The sequence below is a fragment of the Symphalangus syndactylus genome, chromosome 12, assembly GCF_028878055.3.
Source record: "Symphalangus syndactylus isolate Jambi chromosome 12, NHGRI_mSymSyn1-v2.1_pri, whole genome shotgun sequence".
NCBI classification, from domain to species: domain Eukaryota; kingdom Metazoa; phylum Chordata; class Mammalia; order Primates; family Hylobatidae; genus Symphalangus; species Symphalangus syndactylus.
Genome location: NC_072441.2, coordinates 93,862,293 through 93,889,354, shown reverse-complemented (window position 1 = coordinate 93,889,354; position 27,062 = coordinate 93,862,293). Strand labels below are relative to the sequence as shown.

At 43.4% G+C, this 27,062-nt stretch overlaps 2 protein-coding genes across 3 annotated transcripts in view; one reads left to right on the top strand and one right to left on the bottom strand.

Annotated features, from left to right (window-relative positions):
• Positions 1–726: 726 nt before the first annotated feature.
• On the bottom strand, positions 727–25,374 carry MGST3 (microsomal glutathione S-transferase 3). Its single transcript, XM_063625034.1, has 6 exons — positions 24,946–25,374; positions 6,395–6,518; positions 5,244–5,317; positions 4,295–4,352; positions 1,989–2,061; positions 727–976 (listed from the first exon to the last, which is right to left on the bottom strand). Exons 2-6 carry the CDS (start codon positions 6,509–6,511, stop codon positions 843–845), a joined length of 456 nt encoding a protein of 151 aa, XP_063481104.1. The 5' UTR covers positions 6,512–6,518; positions 24,946–25,374; the 3' UTR covers positions 727–842.
• RXRG (retinoid X receptor gamma) overlaps positions 25,061–27,062 on the top strand; it is a 236,359-nt gene continuing 234,357 nt past the window's right edge. For both annotated transcript variants that reach the window (XM_063625028.1, XM_063625025.1), the window contains exon 1: positions 25,061–25,117. The gene's annotated coding sequence lies outside the window, so the exon portion shown is untranslated. The remainder of the gene's footprint in view (positions 25,118–27,062) is intronic.

The following is a 27,062-nucleotide window of genomic DNA, read 5'->3' as shown; positions in this document are numbered from 1 at the left end:
CTAAGTCTTCCTCATTTGTACCCAGGCAGTCAGATCTTTGTTTCTAAATGTAGAAAGTTACATTCATCTCTGTTAAGTTTCATCTTACATTTAGTCTATTGCTTCAGTTTTTAAGCAACAGAAATAATCTTTAATAGAAACTTAATTTTTATATATTTGAGACAGGGTCTTGCTCTGTCACCCACTCTGGAGTGCAGCAGTGTGATCATAACTCACTGTAGCCTTGACATCCTGGGCTCAAGTGATCCTCCCACCTTAGCCTCCCAAGTAGCTGGGACTACAGACACGTGCCATCATGCCTGGCTAACTGTTGTATTTTTTTTTTTTGTAGAGATGGGGTTTTGCTATGTTGCCCAGGCTGGTCTTGAACTTTTGGTCTCAAGTGTTCCTTTGGCCTTGGCCCCCTTTCAAAGTGCTGGGATTACAGGAGTGAGCCACTGTGCGCAGCTGAGATTTTTTAAAAAGATCTTTACTGTTATCCTAAGTATCTGTAGCAAGTGATAATAGCATAACCTGAGAGCTAAAAGATTTTTCTTTAATTTTTCATCACTGTGGCATACATACATCACCACAATCAGACTTTTTCTCAACCTCACATACTACAGAAGCATCTGCTGGAAGGGTGAGGAGAGGGCGCAATACTTGTGGCTCCTTTCTCATCTAGTAGGACTAGGCTACTGATTTCAGATACAGACGCAAACGGAAATGAGGGGTAAGAGTCAGGAGTTGTAGGTATGAGGCTGATGCCAGGTAAGTTTTTATTATATTTAGAAAAAAAATGTAACTGGAAATAAAGGTAAGTCATTTAAAATGAATGAGAGTTTTTAAACCCCTATAATTCTTTAATGGCATTTGGATCCACTGCCCAAGCCACTTTTAACCCAACCAAGATGCTGGAAAGCAGAGCACACAGTTGTGCCCACCAAGCCCAGGAGGGCGATGGACCCCAGGGCTCCTCGACTACGCTTGCCGGGTTCTGAAAAAGAAGAAAGAACAGAAGTTACCAGGAGTGCTCCAGAATTATGATGCTTTCAACATTCACAAGCCATTCTATCATGGCATCTGAGGTTGTACATTAGACAAACTGGCCTTAGGAGGTTAACTAACTCATTAGCCTGAAGCTGTTGGCAAGTCAGATACCACATGCCAAGTAATGTGCCACAGTACTATTGCCTGGATCTTAGAAAATTATGGGATAATACTTACAGCAACTTTGCTCTAGGACCTTTGGAAGGAGTTCCCTCTGTTTCAAAGAAGTACAGCCAAAAATGGCTTTTCCTCCTCCTTACTCAGATATAGCAGGGATAGTAATGGTGAGGCTCTGGAGTCGGACTGCATGGGTTTGATTCCTAGTTTACTAGTTTATGCTTAGTAGCTCTGTGACCTAGAGCTTTAATCATGCTGAGTCCCAGTTTCCTAATTTGTAAAATGCAATAATATCTGTATTACAGAATTGTTGTAAGGTTAATAACACATGCAAAGTTCTTAGAGTAGTGGTTGGCACATAGAAAATGCTCAATAAAGTTTTGTTACAATTGAAAGATTAATAAAAAGAAAACAGACCTTTCACCTAAATATCAAGTGACTTCCCCTTTTCTCAAATTCCCAAGAAGAAAAATATAGTAGCATAAGATTTTATTTTTTTTTTTGAGATAGGATCTTGCTCTGTCTCCCAGGCTGGAGTGTAGTAGTATAATCATGGCTCACAGCAGCCTGAAACTTCTGGGCTGAAGCAATCCTCCCGCCTCAGCCTCCCAAGTAGCTGGGCCTACAGGTGTACACCACCACATCTGGCTAATTTTTGTATTTTTTGTAGAGACAGGGTTTCACCATGTTGCCCAGGCTGGTATCCAATTCCTGAGCTCAAGCAATCTGCCTGCCTTGGCCTCCCAAAGTACCGGGATTACAGGTGTAAGCCACTGTGCCTGGCCAGCATAGGATTTAAAATTTTAAAGTTGTTTCCTTGGCAAATGTCAATATATACTAACCTCCTGTGTAATAGCCATAAGCATAAAGAACTCGTCCAACAATCCAGGCCAAGCCCAGGCCAGAAGCTATACGCTAAGAAAAAAGGGCTACATTAGTATTTGCATGAAAGAAACAAGCAAACCTTTTTTTAACACCTAGGGTTGATTACACGATATGTTAGCAAAAAGTTAATAATTTCATGATTTGGCCAACTACTCCCCACCCAAATTAGGTAGAATTAAGTTAGTTTCAGTCAGGAAAATAAAATATCTGTGATTCTTCTGTGAATGGCTTGGCTTGTGGACCTGAGAGATGAGTATTGGCCTTCTCCTAGACAGGTGGGATAGAAGGAATCCCCCCACTTGCCCTGGGCATCTTGGGGAACTTGTGCTAGAGCTAGAGAAGGACATGTGGGCCAGGTGGTCTCAGGGCAGGCCAGAAAAGAGAACTGCCCCAAAGTCAGGACTAGGGGAAATGCCATTTTCTCAAATGGGCCTCTGAGCATGAGACTGACTGAAGACTCAGCGGCTGTTCTATGTAAAGTCAGTCACTGGCAGGGCTGGGTGCAGGTGGTTTTGCAGGCTACACTAGGGGTGTAGCTCCACTAGAAAGAGGGGGAGAGCTTCTCCCAGAATACATGGTCTTCAAGGGAAAAGTCTCCCTGTTCCCAATGCCCTTGAGGAGAGAATAAAAACTTAGATGAAAAATCCATCCCTTTGGCCTCCATGCTGGGGTGACTTCCTTGGTTAAAATAAGCAAGGAGAGAACACAGAAGACAGCGTGTGAGAAGACTGCCTTCCCCAGTGTCTTTCTCACTCAGCAGCGCTACTGGTAGGGATAAGGTTACTGCATCGGGGTTTTTATTTGTTTGAGTTGATTTTGGGTAACATTAAATATCAACAGGAGGGTGAAACAAATGAAAATAACGCCAGTCCCTCAAGTCACGATATAGCAGCTCTAGTCTCTGCCAGGCCCTTCTTTACTATAATGTTGCCTAATGACTGGCAACCTAGGAACAACTGTTCCCAGACTAGCTCTTATTTTTCACAACTACCCATAAGGAATGGGATCCAGGGATGTGGGATAGGAATGGGGATGGTGGGGGACACCAAATGAGGCCTAATCTAGAGACCTGGGCTATTCAGATCAGCTAGTCTAGTCACTTGCTAGGAATGGAGATCTTTAGAGGCACCAGAAAGATACCTTTTCTAAGAGATACAAGAGCAGTAGATGATTCTTTGAAAAAAATGCAGGCCTTCAAGGTCATGAGCAGTAGATATGCCATTCTGGCAGCTTTTTAGCAAAAGTACAAGGCATTCAGGTATGGACCAGATGGTTAGGAAAGGCTTAGAACCAGAAGTCTGAAGGGCCACCACTCTGGTCAGAACTCGATTTCAGGAGATAATCTGTCCTCAGAAAAGGGGAACACTTCTGTCTAAGACAAGACTCAAATGACAGTTAATTAGAGGCAGATAAACTTGCTTTATTTAGATATGTTTAAGTGCAGACTAAATCTCCAGCCCACAGGGCTGTCTATACTGCAGAGGCCTGCAAGGCCCCAGTGACCTGCCTCATCACCCCTCTGCCCTCTGTTGCTGCCCCTCTCCTGGCTCCACTGGCTTCTCACTGCTCACCAAACAAACCAGACAGGTGCCTGCCTCAGGCCTTGCTTGTCTTCTGGCTGGAGGTTGGGGAGACACGTGCAGCACCTACTCCCTCACCTCCTTTTATACTTGCTTAACTATCATCTCAGCAAAGCCCCCCTCCCTGACCACCCTATTCAAAATTATCCCACTCCGTACCCCCTTTCCACCTTCCCTGCTTTGTTTTCTTCTCTGCACTCACCACCCTCCTAACACATGATGTAATTTACTTAGGTTGCTTTTTGTCTGTGACCACTCCACCCCCCACAACAAAAAGGCAAGCTCTATGAAACCAGGGGCCTTTGTCTGCTTTGATCACTGCTTTACTCCAGGTGGTGAGTGAAAGTTTGTTGTGTGAATGAATTAATACAACAAATGAACTCTTATAGACCTGAAACTTAGAACCAGACAGACCTGGGATCAAATTCTAATCCTTCTACTCTGTAGCTATTTGACCTTGTGAAGTTTCAATAGTATCTGAGAGGCTTTTCCTTATCTGTAAAATATGAGTAAAATCCCATCTACTTTAAAGAACTCTGTAAGAAATAATTGAATAAAATCCTTTTAAATATACAGTGCCTAGACACTGAAGATATTCATTAAATGTTTATTTCCTTCTTCTGCCCCTGATAATAGCTCGGTGAACTACATCCAAATAGATGAACACCTCCTGGAAAACTTACCGGGTGGTAAACACCTCCAACAGCTAGAAAAAATAAGAAGGGAGGATACACTTCCAACCTGGAATTGACAGAAAGAAACTTTTAAAAAGTGCCCTTTTTAAGTACGCCTGTGTAGAATTATGAATCTTTATTTTTTTTTTTTTTTTTTGAGACAGAGTGTCTCTGTCACCCAGGCTGGAATGCAGTGGCGTGATCTCGGCTCACTGCAACCTCTGCCTCCCGGGTTCAAGTGATTCTCATGCCTCAGCTTCCTGAGTAGCTGGTATTACAGGTGTGTGCCACCATGCCTGGCTAAGTTTTGTAGAGATGGGGTTTTGCCATGTTGGCCAAGCTTGTCTCCAACTCCTGACCTCAAGTGATCCGCCCACCTCGGCCTCCCAAAGTGCTGGGATTACAGGTGTAAGCCCACCTCACCCAGCCAGCACTATGAATCTTTACATCTTCCTTGCCAAGTTAGAAGCTTGGGGGTAAAAATAAACATTGACTGCAGGGAGAAGAGCTGGTTACTAACATCCACCCTCCTTTGCTCTGCGTGGGATTAGAGGTCACTTGGAACATGCTGAGTAAAAGGACCTCACATCTAACAAATGGAAGTGGAAGGTCCTGGTGAGTTGGAGTGGGTTTCCTTATAGCATTCAAAACCTCTTCACTCCCTAGGCCTGGGAGAGTCAACATCAGTTTAGATGGGTCATGCTGCAAAACCGTAGTAGGTAATGCAACCATGAAGACATTTTTTGAAAAGAATATCCCGAAATTCCACCATTCCAACCACTCTTAAGTTTGCTTAATAGTCCATGTGTTCACATAATTTTTGAATACTTTTAATGAGATGCCCATGATTGTCACCATCACTATGACTCAGCAAATACAGCACACTAAGGGCTGAGGTGTTAGACAGAAAACACCCACTCTGCAGATGTCTTTGGTGCCCAGCAGGGCCAACACTCACGTGTTCTGGTGGGCTCGCTGAATGCAGTTGAAGATGTGCCCGTTTTCAGGGTCCGTGCTGTACATGGTAGGATACTGTCACAACAAAGCACATACTGATCAGATCACAACAAAGCACATACTGATCAGATGGTCAAGAGTAGCATTCAGTGTTTAAAGTTAAAATCAACCTTAAAAACAATATATTCCAAAGTATCTTCTTTCACACCCTTGATAGATGACCATTCAATTTCTACTTAAATATTTATGGTGACAAGGGTCTCAATTCTCAGAAGCAGAGTCAATGTTTCTATTAAATATCCAGGAATAAGAATGTATGTCTGCGCTGTAGTTGCACAAGGGAAAGAGGCAGCTTTGCGCCAAACTCAGTGCTTTGCATTGACGTTAAGCATCAATGGTGGATTTCAGATGCATTACAAAGATACTGGAGGGAAATGGAGCCTTCCTAAGAGTCATCAAATACCACATCCTTTTAAGATTTCCCTTAATAGAAGAACAGAAATTGAGTGTGTGAGAATCTTAATGGAAGTGTCCACTGGAAGGGAAAAAAAAGAAGAAACTAAATATAAAAACGTAAAAGAAGCTCCAGTAAGGGAGTTTAATTATTAAGTTGCTAAACAGAAACAGACATTTAAAACTCCTCACCAGGGACAACTTTAGTAATTATCCCTTCTAGATCACCTAAAACTAAAGGAAGTGTTTAATAGACCACCTTCCTATGTCTAAGTCCAGGCTAATCTCAACACCACATACCTCTTTTCTACTTGGAAAATAGGAAAATCACCATAAGACATCATTTTTAAAGTGGCACACCATGAAACAATGTTGCTATTTAACCCTCTGTGGAAAATACAGTAACTCTCTTCCTAGCAAATAGCTCCAAACAAAAGTGTACTATTGGAATCCCAGCATACCTGGTCTTTCTACAGAAGAGACAAAGTCAAACAAGACGGAAACTACTCCCTAGCAGGGCCCCGTATCTTTCCTCTTTCCTACCATGAAGAAGCAGAATCACTAATAGATACAGTCCTGAAACTGCCACTTTTCACAACTAGCTCCTTGCCTCTCCCTCCATGGCTGAAAATAAGTTCTTGGCTAAGCCTGTGGCCCCCAGACAAGCCTACAAGGGCACCAGCTTGTGTTCCCACTTACCTCCACTTTGTACTTCTTGCGGGCCTTGGAAACATTGATGGCTAGGTGGGCCACCATTATAAAGCTGGCAGCACCAGTTAGAAGCACAAAACCGTATTCCTTAGAGAGGACAGCCATCTTGCGTCTGTGGAAGAAAGAACACGTTGGGACAGCCCCAAGCACTGTGCCTATTTCGTGGTGTGAAGCCTTAGGGAGCAAGATGCTTTATTACTGGCAAATGCATAAATAGAGACCAAAAAAAGGTATGAATCAATCTGATGTTTCTGAGAAGTCATCAAAGACAGTACCATATAAAATAATTTAAAAATTACTCAACTATGCAGTCTATACACAGAGAAGTATACAGTCATGTATCTTTTTTTCTCTTTTGTGCCTGGGAGATTCTGATCAACATTATGAGATTTATCTACACCACTGCAGTAGTCATTGCTGTAGAATAATACAGCCAACAAAAATCACATTATTGAAAAAATACTTAACACGGTAAAATGCTAAAGTATACATTACACAGGGAGAGGGAGGGAGGGAGTGAGTGAGAGGGGCAGGGCATAGTGGGGAGAGGGATGGAGAGGGAGAGAGAGGGAGTGGGGAAGGAGGAGAGAGAGAGAGAGAGAGAGAAAGCAAGAAAGTGAGCATCCAAAATACTATATGCATAGTGATTCCAAGTTTTTTGCCTTCAGGCATGGGGGACACTGTGAGGGCAGGACCCTGAGGCCTCCCTTCGATCCTGGGGCATGTGTGGGTGCAGCAGCAGACATCTCACACAGGTAGGGGAAGGCCCAGGTCGAGTACTCTGAAAGCAGAGCATGCCTCCTGAGCCTATGAGGCTTTGGGCAGCTCCTGAGGAACTCAGATTGCCCATCAAATCATCACTTCAAAGGCTTCCACGAGCCAGCAGCTCCGGTGTGTGCGGTGTGTGTTCTGCCGTCAGCTTTAAAATTTCCATCCCTGGTAACTGTGTGGCTTCAATCCCTGCTTTTAACCTAGGAGAGTTACCCTGCTCTGGAATGTATCTAATCATCCTAACAAACCAACCAACAAGATGGTAAATCCTTATTTTCAAAAGAGGTTAAGCAATGTTTCCAAGGTCGAAAACAGACGGTGACAGACCTGGGATTCCCATTCAGATTCATTTGGTTCCAATATTCCCTTTCAGTATCACTTGAAAATTTAGAGCTGAACTGACACTGTGGTCACAGCATCTTCCTTAAAATAGAATTTGGGGTAGGCATGCAGCTCAGTTCATTAAAAGTAAGCTTCTCTTAGCACAGCGAAATAGGCCTAACTTCCCTTTTTTTTTGAGATGGAGTTTCACTCTTGTCGCCCAGGCTGGAGTGCAGTGGCACGATCTCAGCTCACTGCAACCTCCATCTCCCGGGTTCAAGTGATTCTCCTGCCTCAGCCTCCTGAGTAGCTGGGATTACAGACGCGCACCACCACACCCAGCTAATTTTTGTATTTTTAGTAGAAACGGGGTTTTGCTATGTTGGCCAGGCTATTCTCAAACTCCTGAGCTCAAATGACCCACCCACCTCGGCCTCCCAAAGTGCTGGGATTACAGGCGTGAGCCACTGCATCCAGCCTAACAGGCCTAACTTCTTAAAACCCCTCCTCCCCACCATGGTTCACAATAATTCTCATGAGTTTTCCCCTTCTACAGTCTTCACTCTGAGCTGCTCTCTGAGGCATGCCCGCTGCTCCTCTGAGGGCCGGGGGGCACACACTGCAGTAGGCTGGCTCCACAGGTCAGCAGATCCTGGCCTGTCTGTGCAGCTGCAGAGAGCAAGGAGTCTCTGGCTTCCCTCCAAGCTTCCTTGCCCACATTCTCTTCCCAAGTGTAGAAAGTCAGCATGAGGAGGAAGCCACAGTAGTTATTAAAAGAAAAACAAGAGTGTGAATTCTGAACACCTCTTTGAAAATAAATAAAAATGACTGAACCTCCAGCCTATCCTTAAATTCAACACATTTGGGGCAAACAGGTCATTTAAAATAAAGCTGCCACCTGGGCATGGTGGCTTACACCTATAATCCCAACAATTTGGGAGGACAAGGTAGAAGGGACACTTGAGGCCAGGCAGCCTGGGCCACACAGGGAGACTCTCATGTCTACTCAGGAGGCTGAGGTGGGAGGATCGCCTGAACCCAGGAGGCTGAGTCTGCAGTGAGCTATGATTGCACCACCTCACTGCAGCATGGGGCAACAGAGCAAGACCTTGCCTTAAAAAAAAAAAAAAAGGTGTCTCTCAGAAGCAATAAATGTAAGGACAATAAAATTAAGCATATTTGCTTTAGGTCAAAGTTTGCAAATCAATAGAGTCAGCTTTCAGACTCTAATCTTTGGACAGGATACTGGGCTCCCTGGCTATGTGCAGGGCTACCTTGTGTAGCCCAGCACTTTTCAGCTCACTTTTACTCTTCACAAAACTCCTATTAGCTCCACTTTATAGATAAGGAAATAGAGGCTCAGTAAATGAGGGCAGAGCTAAGACCAGAGCAGGTTTTAGAATTCTCCTCCAAAACACTCCAGCTAGCCCAGGCAACACATTCAAATTTGGTGGCTTAGTCACTGACTTCTATTTTTCTTAATTTTAAGAGGCTAAGGTAGGTAGGTGGCAAGATGGAGAAGTGCCTCTCGCATAGATGTCTCTGTCACAGCAAAGCAACTGCTCTACAATCTACAGTTAGAATCTATAATCACAAATTAATATTTACTACTGAGCTCCTCTTTTAAAGTATAAATGCAATCTGTGAGGTTAAACCTGATGGGCATTTGCACCCTAGTGAAAGTTACTCTCCTCACACTTTGTTAAGGTATGTATGGTGTATAAATCTGGATGAGGACAAGCAGAGACAGGAACAGTTAGGACCTTGGAAAGGCAGTGAATTCACAGTAAGGGTACCCAGAGTCTGATGCTAGAGCAATGGTTTGCAGAGGATGCATACTCAGCCACAGGGACAGTGTGAGTGCCTGGGGCAGCAGCGTGCCTGTTCTCCCTGAGGGTCCCCCGCAGAGCCATGGACACATCTGCATAGGTGCAGGAGCAATGCCTGAAAAGCTGCCTGCAAGAAGGGCAGCAGAAGGGCCCTCCCTGACACCTCCTTGCACTCCTACCAAGTGAGGTATCCTGCTTTATACGCCATAAAAACCTTCACTTGAAACAGAGCAGGACCACGTTTTGTCTGGCATCTTCCATGTCAAACACAGTGTGCATGCTCATAGATACTTACGGAATAAATGATTTGAGCTGCAACTCCAGGTGTCTTTCAGAATGACCACCACCATGCACCCCCTCCCCTGAACACACACCTGAGATAATCTCTATCGTCTGGCACAATGTCTGGTATAAAGTATGCATCTAACCAATTCAAGTTTCTGTTTCTTCCCTCAATATCTATTGAAACCAGGGAAGAAACTGAATGTATTTAAGAAAGACTGGTTTATGACTAATCCAGAAAGAGAAATCTTAAGAAAGTGGAATTCAGAACACAGAGAAAACTCTTGTCATAGTTGCTGAAAACATAAATGCAATAGGGAGTGAAAAATCATTAAATCTTCTCCTTCAAAGAAAGAATCGGCTTAATTAAATCAACGTTCAAAAAAACTATCATTTGCTAAATCATTATTTTCTGAAGATTCCAAGGCGAAGAGATAGATATTCCCACTCCTTAGAGAGTGGCTTTTGTGTGTGCGGGTGTGCACCAGGAAGGGATGCAGCTCAGTTCACAGTGGCCACACCCTAGGCAGCCACAGCCACACCCTGGGTTGTGCCAGCCCCAGAGGTAGCAGATAGCTTCCAGGGACAGGGTGGAAGAACTGATAGCTGGCACCCAACCGATCTCTGGCATGAGCACTCATTTGAACTGCACACCACATTTTGCTGATGATATACCTGCTCTGTGTCATCAGAAACCCTTTTACGGACCCAACAAGATAAAGTTCTTGAGAGTGGGAACTTTGCCCTTGACTTTCTCTTCTACATAGTGTGAGATACACAGTCCAACAGTCCTTGCTGAGCTGAACTTTAATACAGATGTAGATGACTTTGCAATTCAATTGGTTATATCGTAGCATTTGTTAATCATTATGCAGTTTCCTGGATTAGTCATAAACCAGCAGTATAAGTTAATATTTATGAATTGAAACCTTCTACCACATGCAGCCATGCGTTTCAGTGACGGACTGCATATTTAACAATGGCCCCATAAGACTGTAATGGAGCTGAAACATTCCTATTGCTTAGTGACATCATAGCCACTGTGACATTTTAACATCGTAGTACACTGTATCATCCACATGTTTGTGGTGATGCTGGTGTAGACAAACCTACTGTGCTGCCAGTCATATAAAAGTATAGCATGTATAATTATGTACAGCACATAACACTTGATAATGATCATAAATGACAGTTACTGGTTTATGTAGTTACTATACTTTTTAGCATTATAGTGTATTCCTTCTACTTCTACTATTAAAAAAAATGTTAACTGTAAAACAGGTGCAAGCAGGTCCTCCCTAAGGTATTCCAGAAGGTCTTGTTACCATAGGAGAGCTCCATACATGGCAGGTGTGTCCATGTGACCTTCCACTGGGGCAAGATGTGGAGGCAGAAGATGGATACTGATGATCCTGACCCTGTATAGGCCTAGGCTAAGGTGTGTGTTCGTGTCTTAATTTTTAACAAAAAATTTTAAAAAGTAACTATAAAATAAAAAGAAAGTTTTAAAAATAGAAAAAAATTTCACTTCCAGTTAGAAACCTACAGACAAAGGCCATCAGCTCAAAGTCAGTACAGGTGTTCTGAACTGAATGGTGTTGCTTCTTCAAAAATAAAAAAAGTATTTATAACATAGAAAAAAAATCTTATAGAATAAGGATATGAAGAAACAATTTTTGGCCAGGCATGGTGGCTCACACCTGTAATCCTAGCACTTTGGGAGGCCAGGGCGGGCAGATCACTTGAGGTCAAGAGTTCAAAACCAGCCTGGCCAACATGGTGAAACCCCGTCTCTACTAAAAATATAAAAAAATTAGCCGGGCGAGGTGGTGAGAGCCTGTAATCCCAGCTACTCGGGAGGCTGAGGCAGGAGAACTGCTTGAATCCGGGAGGTGGAGGTTGCAGTGAGCCGAGATTGCACCACTGCACTCCAGTCTGAGAGACCCAGCGAGACTCTGTCTCAAGAAAAAAACAAAACAAAACAAAACAAAAAACAAAGAAACAATTTTTATGCAGTTACAATGTGTTTGTGTTTTAAGCTAAGTATTGCCACAAAAGATTCAAAAGTTTAAAAATTATAGTAAAAAAGCTTCAGTAAGCTAAGGTTTAACTTATTATCGAAGAAAAAAACATTAAAAAATGAACGTAGTGTAGCCTAAGTATACAGTGTACGTAAGGTCTGCAGTAGTGTACAGAAATGCCCTAGGCCTTCGCACTCACCACTCACTCACTGACTCATCCAGAGCAACTTCCAGTCCTGCAGGCTCCATTCATGGTAAGTGCCTTCTACAGGTGTACCATTTTTTGTCTTTTATACCATATTGTTACTGGATGTTTTCTAAGTTTTTAGATATGTTTAGACATACAAGTACATACCACTATGTTACAATTGCCTATGGTATTCAGTACAGAAACATGCTGTACAGGTTTGCAGCCTAGGAGCAATAGGCTAGACCATATGGCCTGGGTGTGTAGTAGGTTATACAGTCTAGGTTTGTGCAAGTACACTGTATGATGTTCCCACAATGACAAAATCACCTAACACATTTCTCAGAACATACCTCCATCATGAGTGCACACATAACTGTAGTTAAAAGTATCTAGTTTTCCTTCTTCTACACTGTTGAGGGAAGTATAAGATAGAACCATCTAGAGGACAGCCTGGCAATAGGTAATTTTTTTTTCTTGTTTTTTTTTTAAGACAGGGTCTCTGTCGACAAGGCTGGAGTGTGGTGGTGCTATCACAGCTCACTGCAGCCTTGACCTTCTGGGCTCAGGTGATCCTCCAGACTCAGCCTCCCAAGTAGCTGGGGCTACAGGCACACATTGACATGCCCAGCTAATTTCTGTATTTTAAAAATTATTTTATTTTATTTTATTTATTTTGAGACACTCTCGCTCTGTCACCCAGGCTGGAGTGCCGTGGCGCAATCTCAGCTAACTGCAACCTCTGCCTCCCAGTTTCAATCAATTCTCATGCCTCATCCTCCCAAAGAGCTGGGATCACAGGCGCCTGCCAGCGCACCAGGCTAATTTTTTTATTTTTTAGTAGAGATGGGGGTTTTGCCATGTTGGCCAGGCTGGTCTCCAACTCCTGGCCTCAAGTGATATGGCTGCCTCAGCTCTTAAAGTGCTGGGATTACAGGTGTGAGCCATCATGCCCAGCCTATATATATATTTTCTTTTTTTTTTTAAGAGATAGGATCTTCCTATGTTGCTTAGGCTGGTCTCGAACTCCTAGGCTCAAGTGATCCTCCCATCTCAGCCTCCCAAAATGCTGGGAATACAGGCATGAGCCACAGCACCTGACCAGTAATATTCTTTTTAATATTCATATTCTTTAGCTCATTAATCCTGCTAGAAATCTATCCTGAGGTAACAATCAGAAATGCAAACACATTTGGTTCAAAGATATTTACTTCAGCAATATTTATGATGGCAAAACCAGAAATACTACATATGTCCAATAATAGAGGGCCAGTTAAATAAATAATATACCCGTTAAATAGAACATTATACAACTGTTAAAAATGGTGTGTACAAATATTAAAGAGGTTAAAACGGGCTCAATATACAGCAGGTTAAGTGGGAAAAAAAGAAAATAAAAGTATATGTAGAATAATCTTGGTTTTCTTAATGATAGAAAAAAATTTAAAAAGTATTAAAATCATAAGCATAGTTATTTCTAGATGGCTAGATTATAGATTTTTCTTTGTAATTTTCTGTAATTTCCAAAATGAGCAAATATATATTTACAAAAGTTATATAAAGAGTGGCTTGACAATAATTACTCATTGAAAAGACAGAGGAACAGGCAGTATGGAATGATGGAACCGAAAGATCAGACCTGACTTCTGGCTTGAGTTCCGCCACTTATCTGCTAAGCGCAGTTCACGAGACAGCTTTGCAGTTGAATACAGTTTTGGAATCAAATTGTCTGCATTCAGAACCTGGTTCTCCTATTTCCTAGTTGAGTGTCCTTGGGAATATTACTCAACACCTTTAAGCGGCCTCAGTTTCCTCACTTGTTAAATGGAGATAATAATATAACTTTGAAAGGTTGTTGAGAGGATTAGATGGACATACTGTCTATAAACATTCATCATGATGCCTGACACATAGGAAGGACTCAGTCAATGTTATATATTATGTTACGTTACATATGTTAATGTTTGGTTAACTGTCCTTGACCTGACTCAACGGGGATGTTTGGCTAAATGATAATGAATATACATTTTAGAATTTATAACTGCCATTTTAAAATAGCAAAGCTTAGAACCACATATATCCTCCTCCTTTTCTGAACTCTCGGCAGCCAGCCATGTTAAAATATATACTATTATGTGAAAGGCAGAAGCAGCCAGAAAGAAGCCGGACTTTAGCACTGGCTATGGACATCCAGAAACTGCAGTCATTCCAACCCTTGCTGCAGCCAGACACTGCTCAGCACTGCATGAGGGTGACCGCGCATTCGTTTACTTATTCAGGCTTACTGAGTGCCCACTATGTGCCACTCACTGGGCTAGTGCTGGAGACGAACAGGGAAAAGCCAGAGGTTGGTTCTTTATGACACTCATTTTCTAGCAGGGGACACAGGCAAATAAGTAAACAAGTACCCAATTCCAGATTTTTCCCTTCCTAGCAATGATCACAAACTAGGTATAACACAATAAAACAAAAACAAAATAAATGGGTAGGGAAAGACAAAAATAGGATGAAAAAGTTTCTATTCTTACTTTCCTTATTAGCAATTGCAGAGGTAGCTGCTCCTAGTTAACTGTTTTTTGGCAGTCTTAAGTCAAAATAGATCAGTCAAGAGAACATTAAAGGTTTAAAAAGAATTTGAATTATCTATTTTTTTTACTTAGAAAGTTTTTGTCACTTATTTAAGAGTAGAGATCCTAAATGTTTTTACTCCTAGTGGACTTCAATACTGTTTTATGATTCATCCTTTCCTGTGGGAAATCTACAAGACTACAGATAGCAGGAATTGAGGAGTCAGACAGACCCATATTCATACATCGCCTCTGCAAGCTTTAGGATGTATCTAACTTCTCTACAAAACAGGGAAAATACTACCCACTTATATCACAGTGTTGTTTGGAGAATTAAATTAGATAAACTAGATATGTACCTGGTATAAACAATAAATGTTGGTCCAAATATGAAGAAATAAATACTGGCAAGTGTACATGTCTGTCCACATATGTAACAGTTCCTAAATGAGGAGATACTGGTTTTTCTATGAATCAGTTGTATGCTCTTACACATTAGTTCTGATTTTGTGTAAAATAATTCAAATTTGGCAAAAGGCTGGTCTAATTAGATCGCAAAATAGAGTTTCCTACCATAGACAGCATAATGAATCAAAGATCACTTAATTCATTTATTCAACCAGAACATATAAAGCACTTGCTATCTATGCCAGGAACTGCTGAGGGGTGGGGATGCAGCAGTGAACAAGAAAGGGTCCTGCCCTCAAGGCCCTGACCTTCGAATGATGACAGGAGACTGACAACAAACATGCAAACAAAAAACAGCTTCAGAGAGTGGGAACTCTTTTTTTGTTTTGAGACAAAGTTTTGCTCTTTCGCCCAGGCTGGAGTGAAGTGGCCCGATCTCGGCTCACTGCAACCTCCGCCCCCTGGGTTCAAGTGATTCTCCTTCCTCAGCCTCCTGAGTAGCAGGGATTATAGGCGCCCACCACCACGCCTGGCTAATTTTTGTATTTTTAGTAGAGACGGGGTTTCGCCACGTAGGCCAGGCTGATCTCGAACTCCTGACCTCAGGGGATCCACCCACCTCAGCCTCCCAAAGTGCTAGGATTACAGGCACCTGGCCAAGAATGGGAACTCTTCTGGGGAAAACACACGGCAATGGCAATGGTGTAGAGACTGGGCAGGGCTGTTGCATCAGGATCCCGGCTGGGAAGGCCTCCTTTGTGTGGCAATGATATAGTATACCTCTCTAGATGGACTATGTGCTCTTTGAGGACAGACAGCATGTCTCCTTGCTTATATTTTTTTATAGCAACTTGCATGAAGACAGAAACTCAATAGAGTGCTGCTGTTCTATATCCTAGATCAGTGGTTTTCAAACTTCGGTGGCATTAAAATCACCTGGAGAGTTTGTTAAAACATACCTCAGTCCCAGAGTTTCCGGTTCAGTCATGTTAGGTGGGGCCTTAGTATTTTCATATCTAACTAGTTTATAGGTAATGCTGATAATGTTGTCAAGGACCACATTTTAAGAACCACTGTTCTGAGCAAAAACAAAATTTGCAGGAGGTGGTGATTCTATCTGATTCAAAACCACAGTCACAGTCTTGTCTTGGTGGTCTATATTCTACTACTGTCTTTGGAGGCTCCTGAGATGCTCCTTCTGTACCACCCCTGAGAACAGAATGGGGCTGATGAGATCAGAGGCTGTTGTGAAGAGCAAGCTCCAGCTAAGCTCTTCACAATTACACACTAACAGTGTGCCCAGCAGAAGACTGACTTCTCTTTCAGCTTTAACAGAGGTTCAAGACAACAAAGCAAGTGTGTAAGCCAGCTCAGTATCTTCAGAGTCTCTATCCTGTGACCACCATTGGGTTCCCAGATCTCACTTCATGGTCATGGTCACTCACCAGATCAGATTTTCCCATAGTCAAATGAGTCAGAGTTCTACGTTCTCCACCCTTCAAAAGTAATGCTCATTATGCTACAGAATGACCTCTCTGGGATCATCCCTTCTAATACCATGGATCAGGCATACCTCAACTTCTGAACTATTAGAAACATGACTTCAAATGAAAGCCCTATTTAATGAATCAGTAGGACTTCCAACCAACTTCTCATGGAATTTTTCATCCCATCTGGCAGAAACAGCAAAATGGAAAATATCACTACTACATATATAATACCTAACTATAAGACCTGGTACCCATAGAGTGCTTCTTTTGTTTTGTTTTGTTTTGTTTTGAGATAGGGTCTTGCTGTGTCACCAAGGCTGGAGTGTAGGGGTGCTATCTCAGCTCACTGCAGCCTCTGCCTCCCGGGTTCAAGCAATTCTCATGCCTCAACCTCTGGAGTAGCTGGGATCACAGGCACATGTCACTACACCCAGCTAATTTTTGTATTTTTAGTAGAGATGGGGTCTTGCCATGTTGGCCAGGCTGGTTTCAAACTCCTGACCTCAAGCAGTCCACCTGCCTCAGCCTCCCAAAGTGCTGGGATTACAAGCATGGGCCACTGCGCCAGGCCTAGAATGCTTCTTTTACGGCAGGCACTGTAATAGAGTTTAGATATTTTAACACTTTCCATCCTTATAACAATCCCATATGATAGTTACTATTATTATCCCCATTCTATGGATGAGGAAACGGAGGCAAAGAGAAATTCAACAATTTGCCTAAGGTCCCACAGCTGGTGAGTGCACAGCTGGGGCCTGAATGCAGGCAGACTGATGCCAGTGTCCATGGTTTTTGCTAACACACTGCTGGGTTTGTCCCTTACTCAGAAGTTAAATCACCTCTTCCCCCAGTATGGGAAGCACTGAGGGGAAAGCCCTCTGCAACGTTCAATTGAAGGCAATTGAATCCTGCTGCACCATAGGCTTCTACTCCAGGACAGAAACAGAGCCAGGGCCCAAGAGCGTAGGGGAGGGAGAGACAGATCCACGATCGTTGGAATACTTTACATATAGGATCATACCATCCGCAAAGAGAGACAGTTTTACTTCTTCCTTTCCAGTGTGGATGTCTTTTATGTTTTTTCTTGATTATCCTAGTTAGGGGCAATGCAATGTTGAATACCAGTGGCAAGTGCCGACATCCTTGCCTTGTTCCTCATCTTAGGGGGAAGCATTCAGTCTCTCTCCTTTAAATATGTTATTAGTGGCTGGTTTCCACAGATGCCCCTTTTAAGAATACTTTAGAAACCTAATTATTTCTAGAATGTGGGTTTTTTTTTTTTTTTTTTTTTTTGAGACGGAGTCTCTCTCTGTCCCACAGGCTAGATTGCAGTGGCACGATCTTGCCTCACTGTAACCTCTACCTCCTCAGTTCAAGTGATTCTCCTGCCTCAGCCTCCTAAGTAGCTGAGATTACAGACCTGCACCACCACGCCCAGCTAATTTTTGTATTTTAGTAGAGACAGGGTTTTGCCATGTTGGCCAGGCTGAACTCCTGACCTCAAGTGATCCACCCTCCTTGGCCTCCCAAAGTGCTGGGATTACAGGTGTGAGCCACCGTGCCTGGCTGGGTTTTTGTTTTGTTTTGTTTTTGAGACAGGGTCCCCCTCTGTCATCCGGGCTGGAGTGGAAGTGGCACAATCAGGGCTCACTGCAGGCTTGACCTCTGGACTCAAGCAATCCTCCTGCCTCAAAGAAGCTGAGATTACAGGTGTGTGCCACCATGCCCAGCTAATTTTTTGTATTTTTAGTAGAGACGGGTTTCACTATGTTGGCCAGGCTCGTCTCGAACTCCTGAGCTCAAGCAATTTGCCTCTCTCAGCTTCCCAAAGTGTTGGGATAAGAGGCATGAACCACTGCTGCTGGCCCTATAATGTTTTAAAAACACAGCATTTGTAACTTTTACATTTATCAGTGTATTACTCACCAAACATGATTGTTTTGGAGGACATTATCAAGTTAGGGGAAGAAAACTAGGAAGAGTATTTTGAAGCAAGCAGGGTATAGGACGTGGGGGGATAGCAGAAAAGCCCCAGGCCATGGTAGGTTTTCAGGGGTAGATTAGGAAACTAATATGCCCTGGTAAGCAGCAGGGCTCTGACGTCCATGGGTGGTAGAATAGCAAAAACTTTTCAGTGTAGCCAGAGTTAGCAGACACCCAATGGGTCTTAAGTAAGCTACAACACACACATTTGCAAAGTTTCAGTTTAGGAGTGATCAGACTTGGGCTTAAGATGAGGCAGTGTTGGTCTAACTCCTAAAACACACGCTCCATTTCAGCATTTGAGTTAGCAACACAGGGGTTCATTATGACATCTGGCTAAGGTACTTACCTCTAGAAATTTTACCGACAGAGTTTCCTGGGAACACAGCTATTCTAATACCAAAACGTTGCTCAACCTTTCCTCTAATTCTTGCTTCTGCCACCATTTGCCGTATCTTACTGGGGCAGGGTTCCTTTGGTTACAAGGCTTACCCAGAAAGCTTCCTGAACTACATCCAATAGAACACTCCTGGGGTAAAGTTCTCCTTCACTACTTTCCAAATTCCTCTTGGCTGCCCATCAGAAATTCCCCAGCGCACAATCAGCATTCCACAAACAAAGCAAAAGGCAGGCTTTATGGATTTGGGTACTTGCCTCAAATAATTTACCACTTCTGAGCCATGAAGTGACACTACCTTTTATTTTACTAAATGACAATGAGATTCTTAAGGGAGAGAAGATTATGTCTTTCAGCTCTCTCTCTTTGCTCCCAAATAAATAAAATCCAGCTTTGACAATGGTAGTCCCTACTTCTGTGTATGATATTGCTCTCCTCAAATGGTACCGCAATTTCTCAACTGCCCTTTTTTTTCTTTTTAATGTATCCAGGGATGTGACAATGACAAAGCATTCACAGATTAACTTGAAGCCATTCTCCAATGTTTCATTAAAATCCTTATTTGGCTGCCTGTGCTATTCCAATCTTCCTTACATGGCAAAAATCAACATTTTAATGAGAGTAACACACAAGGATAGTCATATAAAGGGCTAGTCTGATCATACCAAATGGACTTCCCTAAGTCCCAAACACCAGACAGTAGCTTGGAACACTCTGAGGTGGTGCTGAGGGTCCACTTGGCTCACTTAAAGCTCCCCTGGATAGTTGTCCAGCCTAACTTCTGCATCCAGATGTTTCCACGAAGGAACAAGCCTCAAAACCATCTCCAGCCAGGGCAGCTGACCCTCCATACAATGCTCAATGGAGCTCACACAATGTTCAATGGAGAAATTAAAGAGCCTAGAGGGAAGTAACATAAAAACAATTCCTTTTTTTTCTAGATGGAGTCTCACTCTGTTGCCAGGCTGGAGTGCAGTGGTGCCATCTCTCTGCTCACTGCAACCTCTGCCTCCCAGGTTCAAGTGATTCTTCTGCCTCAGCCTCCCAAGCACCTGGGATGACAGGTGTGTGCTACCACGTCCCGGTTAATTTTTGTATTTTTAGTAGAGATGGGTTTTTACCATGTTGATCAGACTGGTCTCGAACTCCTGACCTCAGGTGATCCACCCACCTTGGGTTCCCAAAGTGCTGGGATTACAGGCATGAGCCATCGTGCCTGGTCCATAAAAGCAATCCTCTTGACCGTTACACAATGTATATACGTACTAAAACATCACACTGTATCTCATAAATATGTCCAATATTATATATCAATTAGAAACAAAGTAAAACTTAAGCTGGGTGCAGTAGTGCATGCCTGTAATCCCAGCTACTTGGGAGGCTGAGGTGGGAGGACTGCTTCAGCCTAGGAGTTTGAGACTAGCATTGGCAACATGGCGAAACCCCACCTCAAAATGACAACACATACACCCACACACAAAAACTTTAAAAATGTAATTATCTGTTTCTATGATAGGAGAGAAAAGGAGAGTCATGGGATTTCTTTGGGTTCAGACTACCTTTTCAGAATGCTAGCTCCAGTCCACTTCTACGTTAAACAGACGCTAAAATCTGTTTGAGCGTCAAACCTTCACATGACGGCCAGATTTAAATTACACTTAAAAGAAGGAATAGAAACCTAGGTGATGAAAAGTAACTATCCCCCCACAATTGCATTGCATATTCAGTAGATTGTTCCCCAAGGGCTAAAAACAAAAAGTTGAATAGAAATCATATTATTTATCCAGCACTTGATTACTGGTTCAAGTGAGGCAAATAGCAGCAAGCAGGTCCTAGAGTGGGTCTTTCCAAGTACCTCATAGTCCATAGTCTTCAATATTCATCAGTGTTGCTGGTGGAATATTTGGAGAGTGGAAGCTAACTATATGTTAGGAGGAAGGAAGATCTGTCCCTTTAAGAGATAAAATGTGTTATAATCCAAATATATTCAACTGTATAGTTAAATAGCCATAGTTTGGCCATATAAAATATTCAAGTTTCAGATGTCATTTTTATTCCAACACTTTGGTAAACTGTTGGTACTGAAAACAATTGCTTAATACATGGCTGCGCCGGCTGGGAGTGGGGGAGGGAAGATCAGCAGGATGCTCAAGTTCCACTGAATGGTTCTTGGTTATAGAGCACAAGCTTGCACTCATACGAACTCTGTTAAAACTCTGTTAAAGCCAAATAAGCAAATTACCTACCTTCTTCTTCTCTGGAGTGGGCCTTCTGTGTAATAAGACACTAAACACACATGCCTGATGGAACTGAAATCTCTGAGAAAAAACTGGTAATTCTGTTCTTCAGGAATCCAAGAATACTAGATTTATAAGAAGACAGAATAAATCCAAGTTTCCCCTGCAGGTGTGAGGACAAACTTTCCCAGATTCTTGACACAGAAGGTTCTATGGGAGACACCTAACCTAGAAGCCCTGGGCTTTGCTAGACCCTTTGGAGTTGAGCTTCCCAAGAGATGTGATCCCAGGGACAGCCCACTGGATGTTTCCCATGGTCTGCAGGCAGCAACCTCAGAGGGCGGGGAGGCAGGGAGGGGAATGGGGAGAAGCCATGGGATACAGAAGGAAAAATAAAGACATCTCATAATGCATTAAATGAAGCTGATATGATACATTCAATGTAGGACAAAGCATTTTACCTAAATGGGATGCTTGCCTCAAGTCCATAGCTATCATCTTCAGTATTTTCTCAGAATGATTCCTTCCCTTATTCATCCTTTACTAAATGCCATGTACCACTCAAGGGGCAGGGCTACTATGAGAATGATCAAGACTGAGAAGGAAGGTCCTGACTCTCCAGAATACACATTTGAGAGTAGGAGGGAGGGAGAGAGAGAGCACACGATCGAGAGAGAGCGCGAGTGAGCATGTGGTCAGGGAAGACAAAAACACAGGAGGACCATGCCATAAAACATGAAGGTAACATTGTGACAAAGGACCTGAAGAGCATAAAGTGATATATGAGAGAGAACACAGGTAAAGAAAACAGCAAGAGCAGAGACTTGGAGACAGAAAAAGCCTTGACTTGTATGAAGAAGAGAAAGGAGTCCAGTGTGTCTGAAGGGTAATGATACAGACTAGAGGAAGAAAAGTAGGATAAATCAATTATTATTACTTATTACCACTGTGCACAGTATTTAGTACGGGGCAAACCCTGTTCTAAGCAGTTAGTTCATCAGTATTAACTCATTTAGATCCTCACAGCATCCCTATGATATTACTCCCATTTTGCAGATGAAGAAACTCAGTACCAGAAAGGTTAAGTGACCTGCCCAAGGTCACACAGTGATCACAGAGCACAGCCAGATCCCCACACCCCCAAGCAGTCTGGCTCCAGTTTGTGCTCTCAGCCTTTTGCTATATTGTCTCTCAATGAGGTTGAAAAGCAAGTTTGACCACACCTGACATCTTTTGAAACTTTTATATGTCCCCAGACCCTCTCCTGAGTACAAAATACATTAACAAGAAGAGAAAGCAAACAATTAACTTCAATTTCGCCACTGAATAAAGCCTGAGATATTTCAAATTGGAAGGAGAAAAAAAAAAAAAAAAAAAAAAAACTCTGGGAAAGGTCCAAACAAGGAACGTTTTCTTTTTAATGAGTGTCAGCACTGCAGTATGACAAAAGAAGTAGACATTACGAGAAGGAAAAAACTTTATCCAATCTTTCAGGCATATAGGTTTGCAAGGAGCAAAGTAACACAGAAACTGGCACTTCATTTATATATCATGTCATATAGCTGTCCCTTAACTGGCATTACATAGGAACCAAGAGTCATTGAGAAACTAAGCTATGACTTCCAGAAAGAAAAAAAAAAAATCTCGAATGAGTCACAATGACACCACTTGGTAATTTTCTATTACAAGAAATGCAGGCAGACTGTAGTTAATTTGTAGCAGCTGCTGAATGCCCATTAGGGTACCAACCACACCAAAGGAAGGAACCACCTAGTAGGCTGCTGGCTTTTGCCTGAAACAGGGGTTCGACCTTTTCATGCCTGTCTACACTTAGAATGAAGCTGTGGTACAACCGCTCACGTTGCTTGCTTATTTTTTTATAAAATAAAATATCACTTATTTATTTTTAAAGGGTGGAATAAGGCAACTAAATTGTAGAACGCAAGTTCCAGTTAATGAAGAGATCAACTCTAGAAATAACTCAGAAGGTAACAGCAAGATCTATGATTCTAAAAGATAAAATCCTTAAAGGCATTTGCAAATGCATTTGAAAGATAGTACAATTTTCCTGTTGCCTAATTACAGCGTTTCTCCTCAGAGACAGGTAGGTAGGTAGGTACTGTAAGAGCGAGTGAGAGAAATTCAAGAATTTTATTTTACATAGCGATAATCTACTTGCTGCTAACTGCTGAATTTTTTGTTCAGGAAGATGGTAAGCTTACAGTAGCATTAATAAATTGAGTTGCAAAAATAGTAGCAGTATATTCTTCGAAACAAATATTGCTTTAAAATGCTAAATGGTTCATGGTCAATTGTGGTCGGTAATGGTGTTCTAAATATAGATTCAGAAGATTTAAGTATAAACATAGGGCACAATATGTTTAAATACAGATAGATGTGCAGTAGGCACTAAATTGCTTTTAACAGATTGATTTGACATCCACTTCATTCCAGACTGCTCCAGGGGCTTTTTAGCATTTCTCTGAATAGTGGGTAAAGCCCTTCTTTCCTGTATGTTCCTTCTCGGTGCTAATCTCCAGGCGAGGATCTTTTCCAGGATGGTGTCTTTTCAGAACTCTAAACCAACAGGAAATAATCTAAATAAAGGGGAAGGCTGCCCTTCTCCAGTTTTGTTCCTTAAAGAGGCCCCTGTAGCGCAGTTTCTATGGTTGGCGACAGTCTCCCTGCCGATTTATATATAGTAACATTGGTTAAAAAAAAATCACTTGACAAAGTTTTCTATTTCCGTAACATTGTGTCAGGAGGGAAGCTTGACAGAAAGTCTTCCCAGGGATGAAAGTATTTGTTTCTATTTTATGTGTTAGTTTTAACTCCTTAAATTCTTCTCCTATGAGAATAAACATTCTTGATCTGACTCAATGTGCTCTCTGAATTCACTGAAATAAAATATAGCCTGTAACTCTGACCAATAACCTTGGGTGCCTCCCAGAACTGCAGGCTCCAGGTGATCTACAGATTTCCCAAGAGAAGCCCTGGCTGCAACTCCTACCCACCAGCAATCTAAAATCTGCAGCAATTCCGCAGGACCACACCTAGGCCCAACAGCACATATCTGCAGAGCCGGAAGCGCGTTCCCCTCCAGGGCACCTCCTGTCCCCAGTGAAGGAATTAGAAGTTCTAACCCCTGCCTCTCTTTCTACCCATCCTAATATTTGCTTTTCCTTTACCTCCTCTTCCACACTCACTTGCCCCCGACGCTACAATGTAGCTTGTAAACTCGTGACTCTCAAGGAAAGTACCAGCAGAAGCCACAACTTCGGGGAATGACTCACTAAGGAGTCTCCAGCGCCTTCCACCGCCCTGCAACTGCCCCACTACTGTAGCCGAGGCTCCGTGCTGCCACCCCAGATGAGGGGGCATTTTCTGAAATCCAAGGAAGAACCTGAAGAGTCCCCCACCCGCCCAGAGGCGTCTCTTGCTCTAAGTCAGCGGTAGGAAATGACCCCCTTCCCAGTACAAATGGACAAACGATTCTAAGAGGCAGGAGGAAAACAAACACAGTTCCCTCAGAGGCTCTCCCGACCGTCCCTAGCAACACATCCCCACTGAAACGGGTGCAGTGCTCACAGGCCACTTCTGAAACCAGTGTTACTGATCAGGCCTGCACAACCACTCCCCCTGCAGTGTCCCGCTCTTTCATCCTCTGCGCCGGAACAGCAGAGGGCAAGGTCAGGTGGTCTCCGGAAGGCAGAAAGAAGGGGCCCCCAGACTGCAGAGCCCGGAGAGAGGAAAGGAAGGAATTGAGGAAGAGTTGACCTTGAGAATTTTCCTGAGTTACACATAAATAGGTCGGGCCTCGCTTAGACGCTCCCAACCCACTCCACCAGGGAGAAGATGCAAGGCAAGGGGAGAGCAGAGAGGGTGGAAATTCAGATCGCTAATTTACTGATAAGGGTGGGGGGAGGTTAGAGACAGCGGGTCTCTATTCAGCTCGGAGAGGCTGAAATATGGGAGTGCCCTGCGCAAAGGCTGAAGTGCCGCGGGCGGCCTGGTGCTCGTGGCTGCCCGCAGGTGCTAGCACTCACCTAGATCACCTTCGAACCGCTGGTGTAGAACAAAACTGCGCAGCGCAGTGTGGGTGCGGCGCCCTCGCCTGGGGCGGGGCTAGATGGGGCCAGAAGCAGGCCCCGCCCCAGCCGACCAGCGTGCGGCTACGCCCCCAAGGCGGGGCTCCCGGCGCTGGCGCGAGCTCTCTAAGTCGCCAACTCCGGGCCACTGGTTGGGAGGTGGAGGCTCAATTTTCTTCCTGCTCATGGTCGTCCAGCGATTTACTCCTCCCATTCTCAAATACATATATCTATTCCCCCAGGTGCCTTCGTGGCCATCTTCCTAAACTGTCTCAGCCAGGTCATACCTCCCAGATTGGGTTTGCAGAACAGTGGGACGTGAATAATTTGTCCCCAGCAGAGCCACTGTAGCGGTTTTAGGCGCTCTGCTGTAAGGGCGAAGCACGGGCATGCACGGCGCGTGCGCGAAAGTAGCCGCGTCCCACTCGATGTGTCCCTGAGGCGCGCAGCTGGGGTGTGGGCGGCGCTCGGTGTCCCAGGTTGCAACACACCCGAAGTGAATGGATTTAGCGCTGTTAGGGCCTTTTTGTTTAGGGCCTAACAAATATTGTTAGTTTTGCCGAGAGCTGGCACCGAGCCCTGCCCGCGTGGTGGGCCGTACCCACGCCCCCTGCGCGCTGAGTCGCGTGGTTCCGGAGTTTTGTTTTTTTAAAAGGAGTCTCCCAATTGTCCGTGGAGTTTTTTTCTGCGGCGCATGGAGTCTGTGCCTTCGCGACCCAGACCTTTGATGTGAACACGTGCTCCCGTTACGCCCTCGGGTCCAGCGTCCGGGGCGGGGCTCGAGGCCAGGTGGAGGAGGGGTGGGGGTGGGGGTCTTGGTCTTGGGTGAGACCTGCAGATACAGTCGGGCTGAAGGAGTAGAACTTGCTTCTGAATGCCGGAAAATCCGAAGGAACTGACTGCAGAAGGCACGTTTCCAGTTTCTGCGCGTAAGTGCGCCCACCTGCCACCTCTCCTCTGGACATCCCTCATCCTGAAGATTGCCACACCTGGGCCTCTCCTAGCGTCTCCTCTTTGGAGGATTCCTCACCTCCAAGAGAGAGTGCTTAGGAACCCACCTGAATGATTCCAAGTTAAGGTGTGGAAAGGCAGAAATCTAGATTTTTGAAGGCTCTAGGTTGTGTGTGTGTTTCTTTTTATTGGCTTGTCATATTTGCACATCTAGAAGTACTTTGAGAGCTCATTAAATCTTTACTGTTGCTGTTTCAGCAATTTCCAACCATTCTCATACTTTCTTCTTAAATACAAGAGGAAGGGTTTCTGTCATGTTGGGTATAGAAAGGGCTTGGTTTTGCTTGAACATTGAAAGGAAGTAAGTTAGGGACACAGTTTTGCATTACTGAGGTAAGTTTCTCCACTTGCTGGCTGTTTTACGTAAGAAGTCATTCCAAGGTGGTGGAAGGGATGATTCAAAAATCAGGAGAGGGGATGCACCTTGCGCCCTCATTTTACACCAGAGACCGCAATCTCAGAAAAAAAATTTGGCCTCTCCTTTGCCAGTTATCTCTGACCACAGACAAGTACTTAACCACTCAGGACATTCTTTTAAAAATCTTATTACAAAAGCAGTATTCCTTTATATTAGAATTTTTGGAAATACCGAAAAGCCCACAAAAAAATTACATACACACACAATGCAATCATACTGTGTATTCTGTTTTGTGGTCTGCTCTGTTCATTCATAAAATGTAAACCATTTTTTTTGCTTTTCATTTCTTTTTCTTTTTGATACATAAACCAGAATGTCACTTTACTGATTTGCAACTGGGAACCTAAGTATGTTGTGGACTAGAAAGCTCCTGTCATGCACTCTGTATTTTTTTCACGTAGGACGCTTTTAATTTCTTGAACGGTTCATGCTGCAACATTATTTGGCAATCAGTGCATGTCTTTTCATAGCATGGATGTACCAATTCTCTTGTTGGAGTTAGCTTGCTTTCACTTCTTTCCTATTGCAGTGTACAACCTTGTAGATAAATCTGTGTACATGCTTATGATTTTTTTCTTCACTGAATTCCTTTGCAGAGGAATTTCTAGGTTTTGATCTCTGTCAACAAGATGCACTCCAGGAAGAG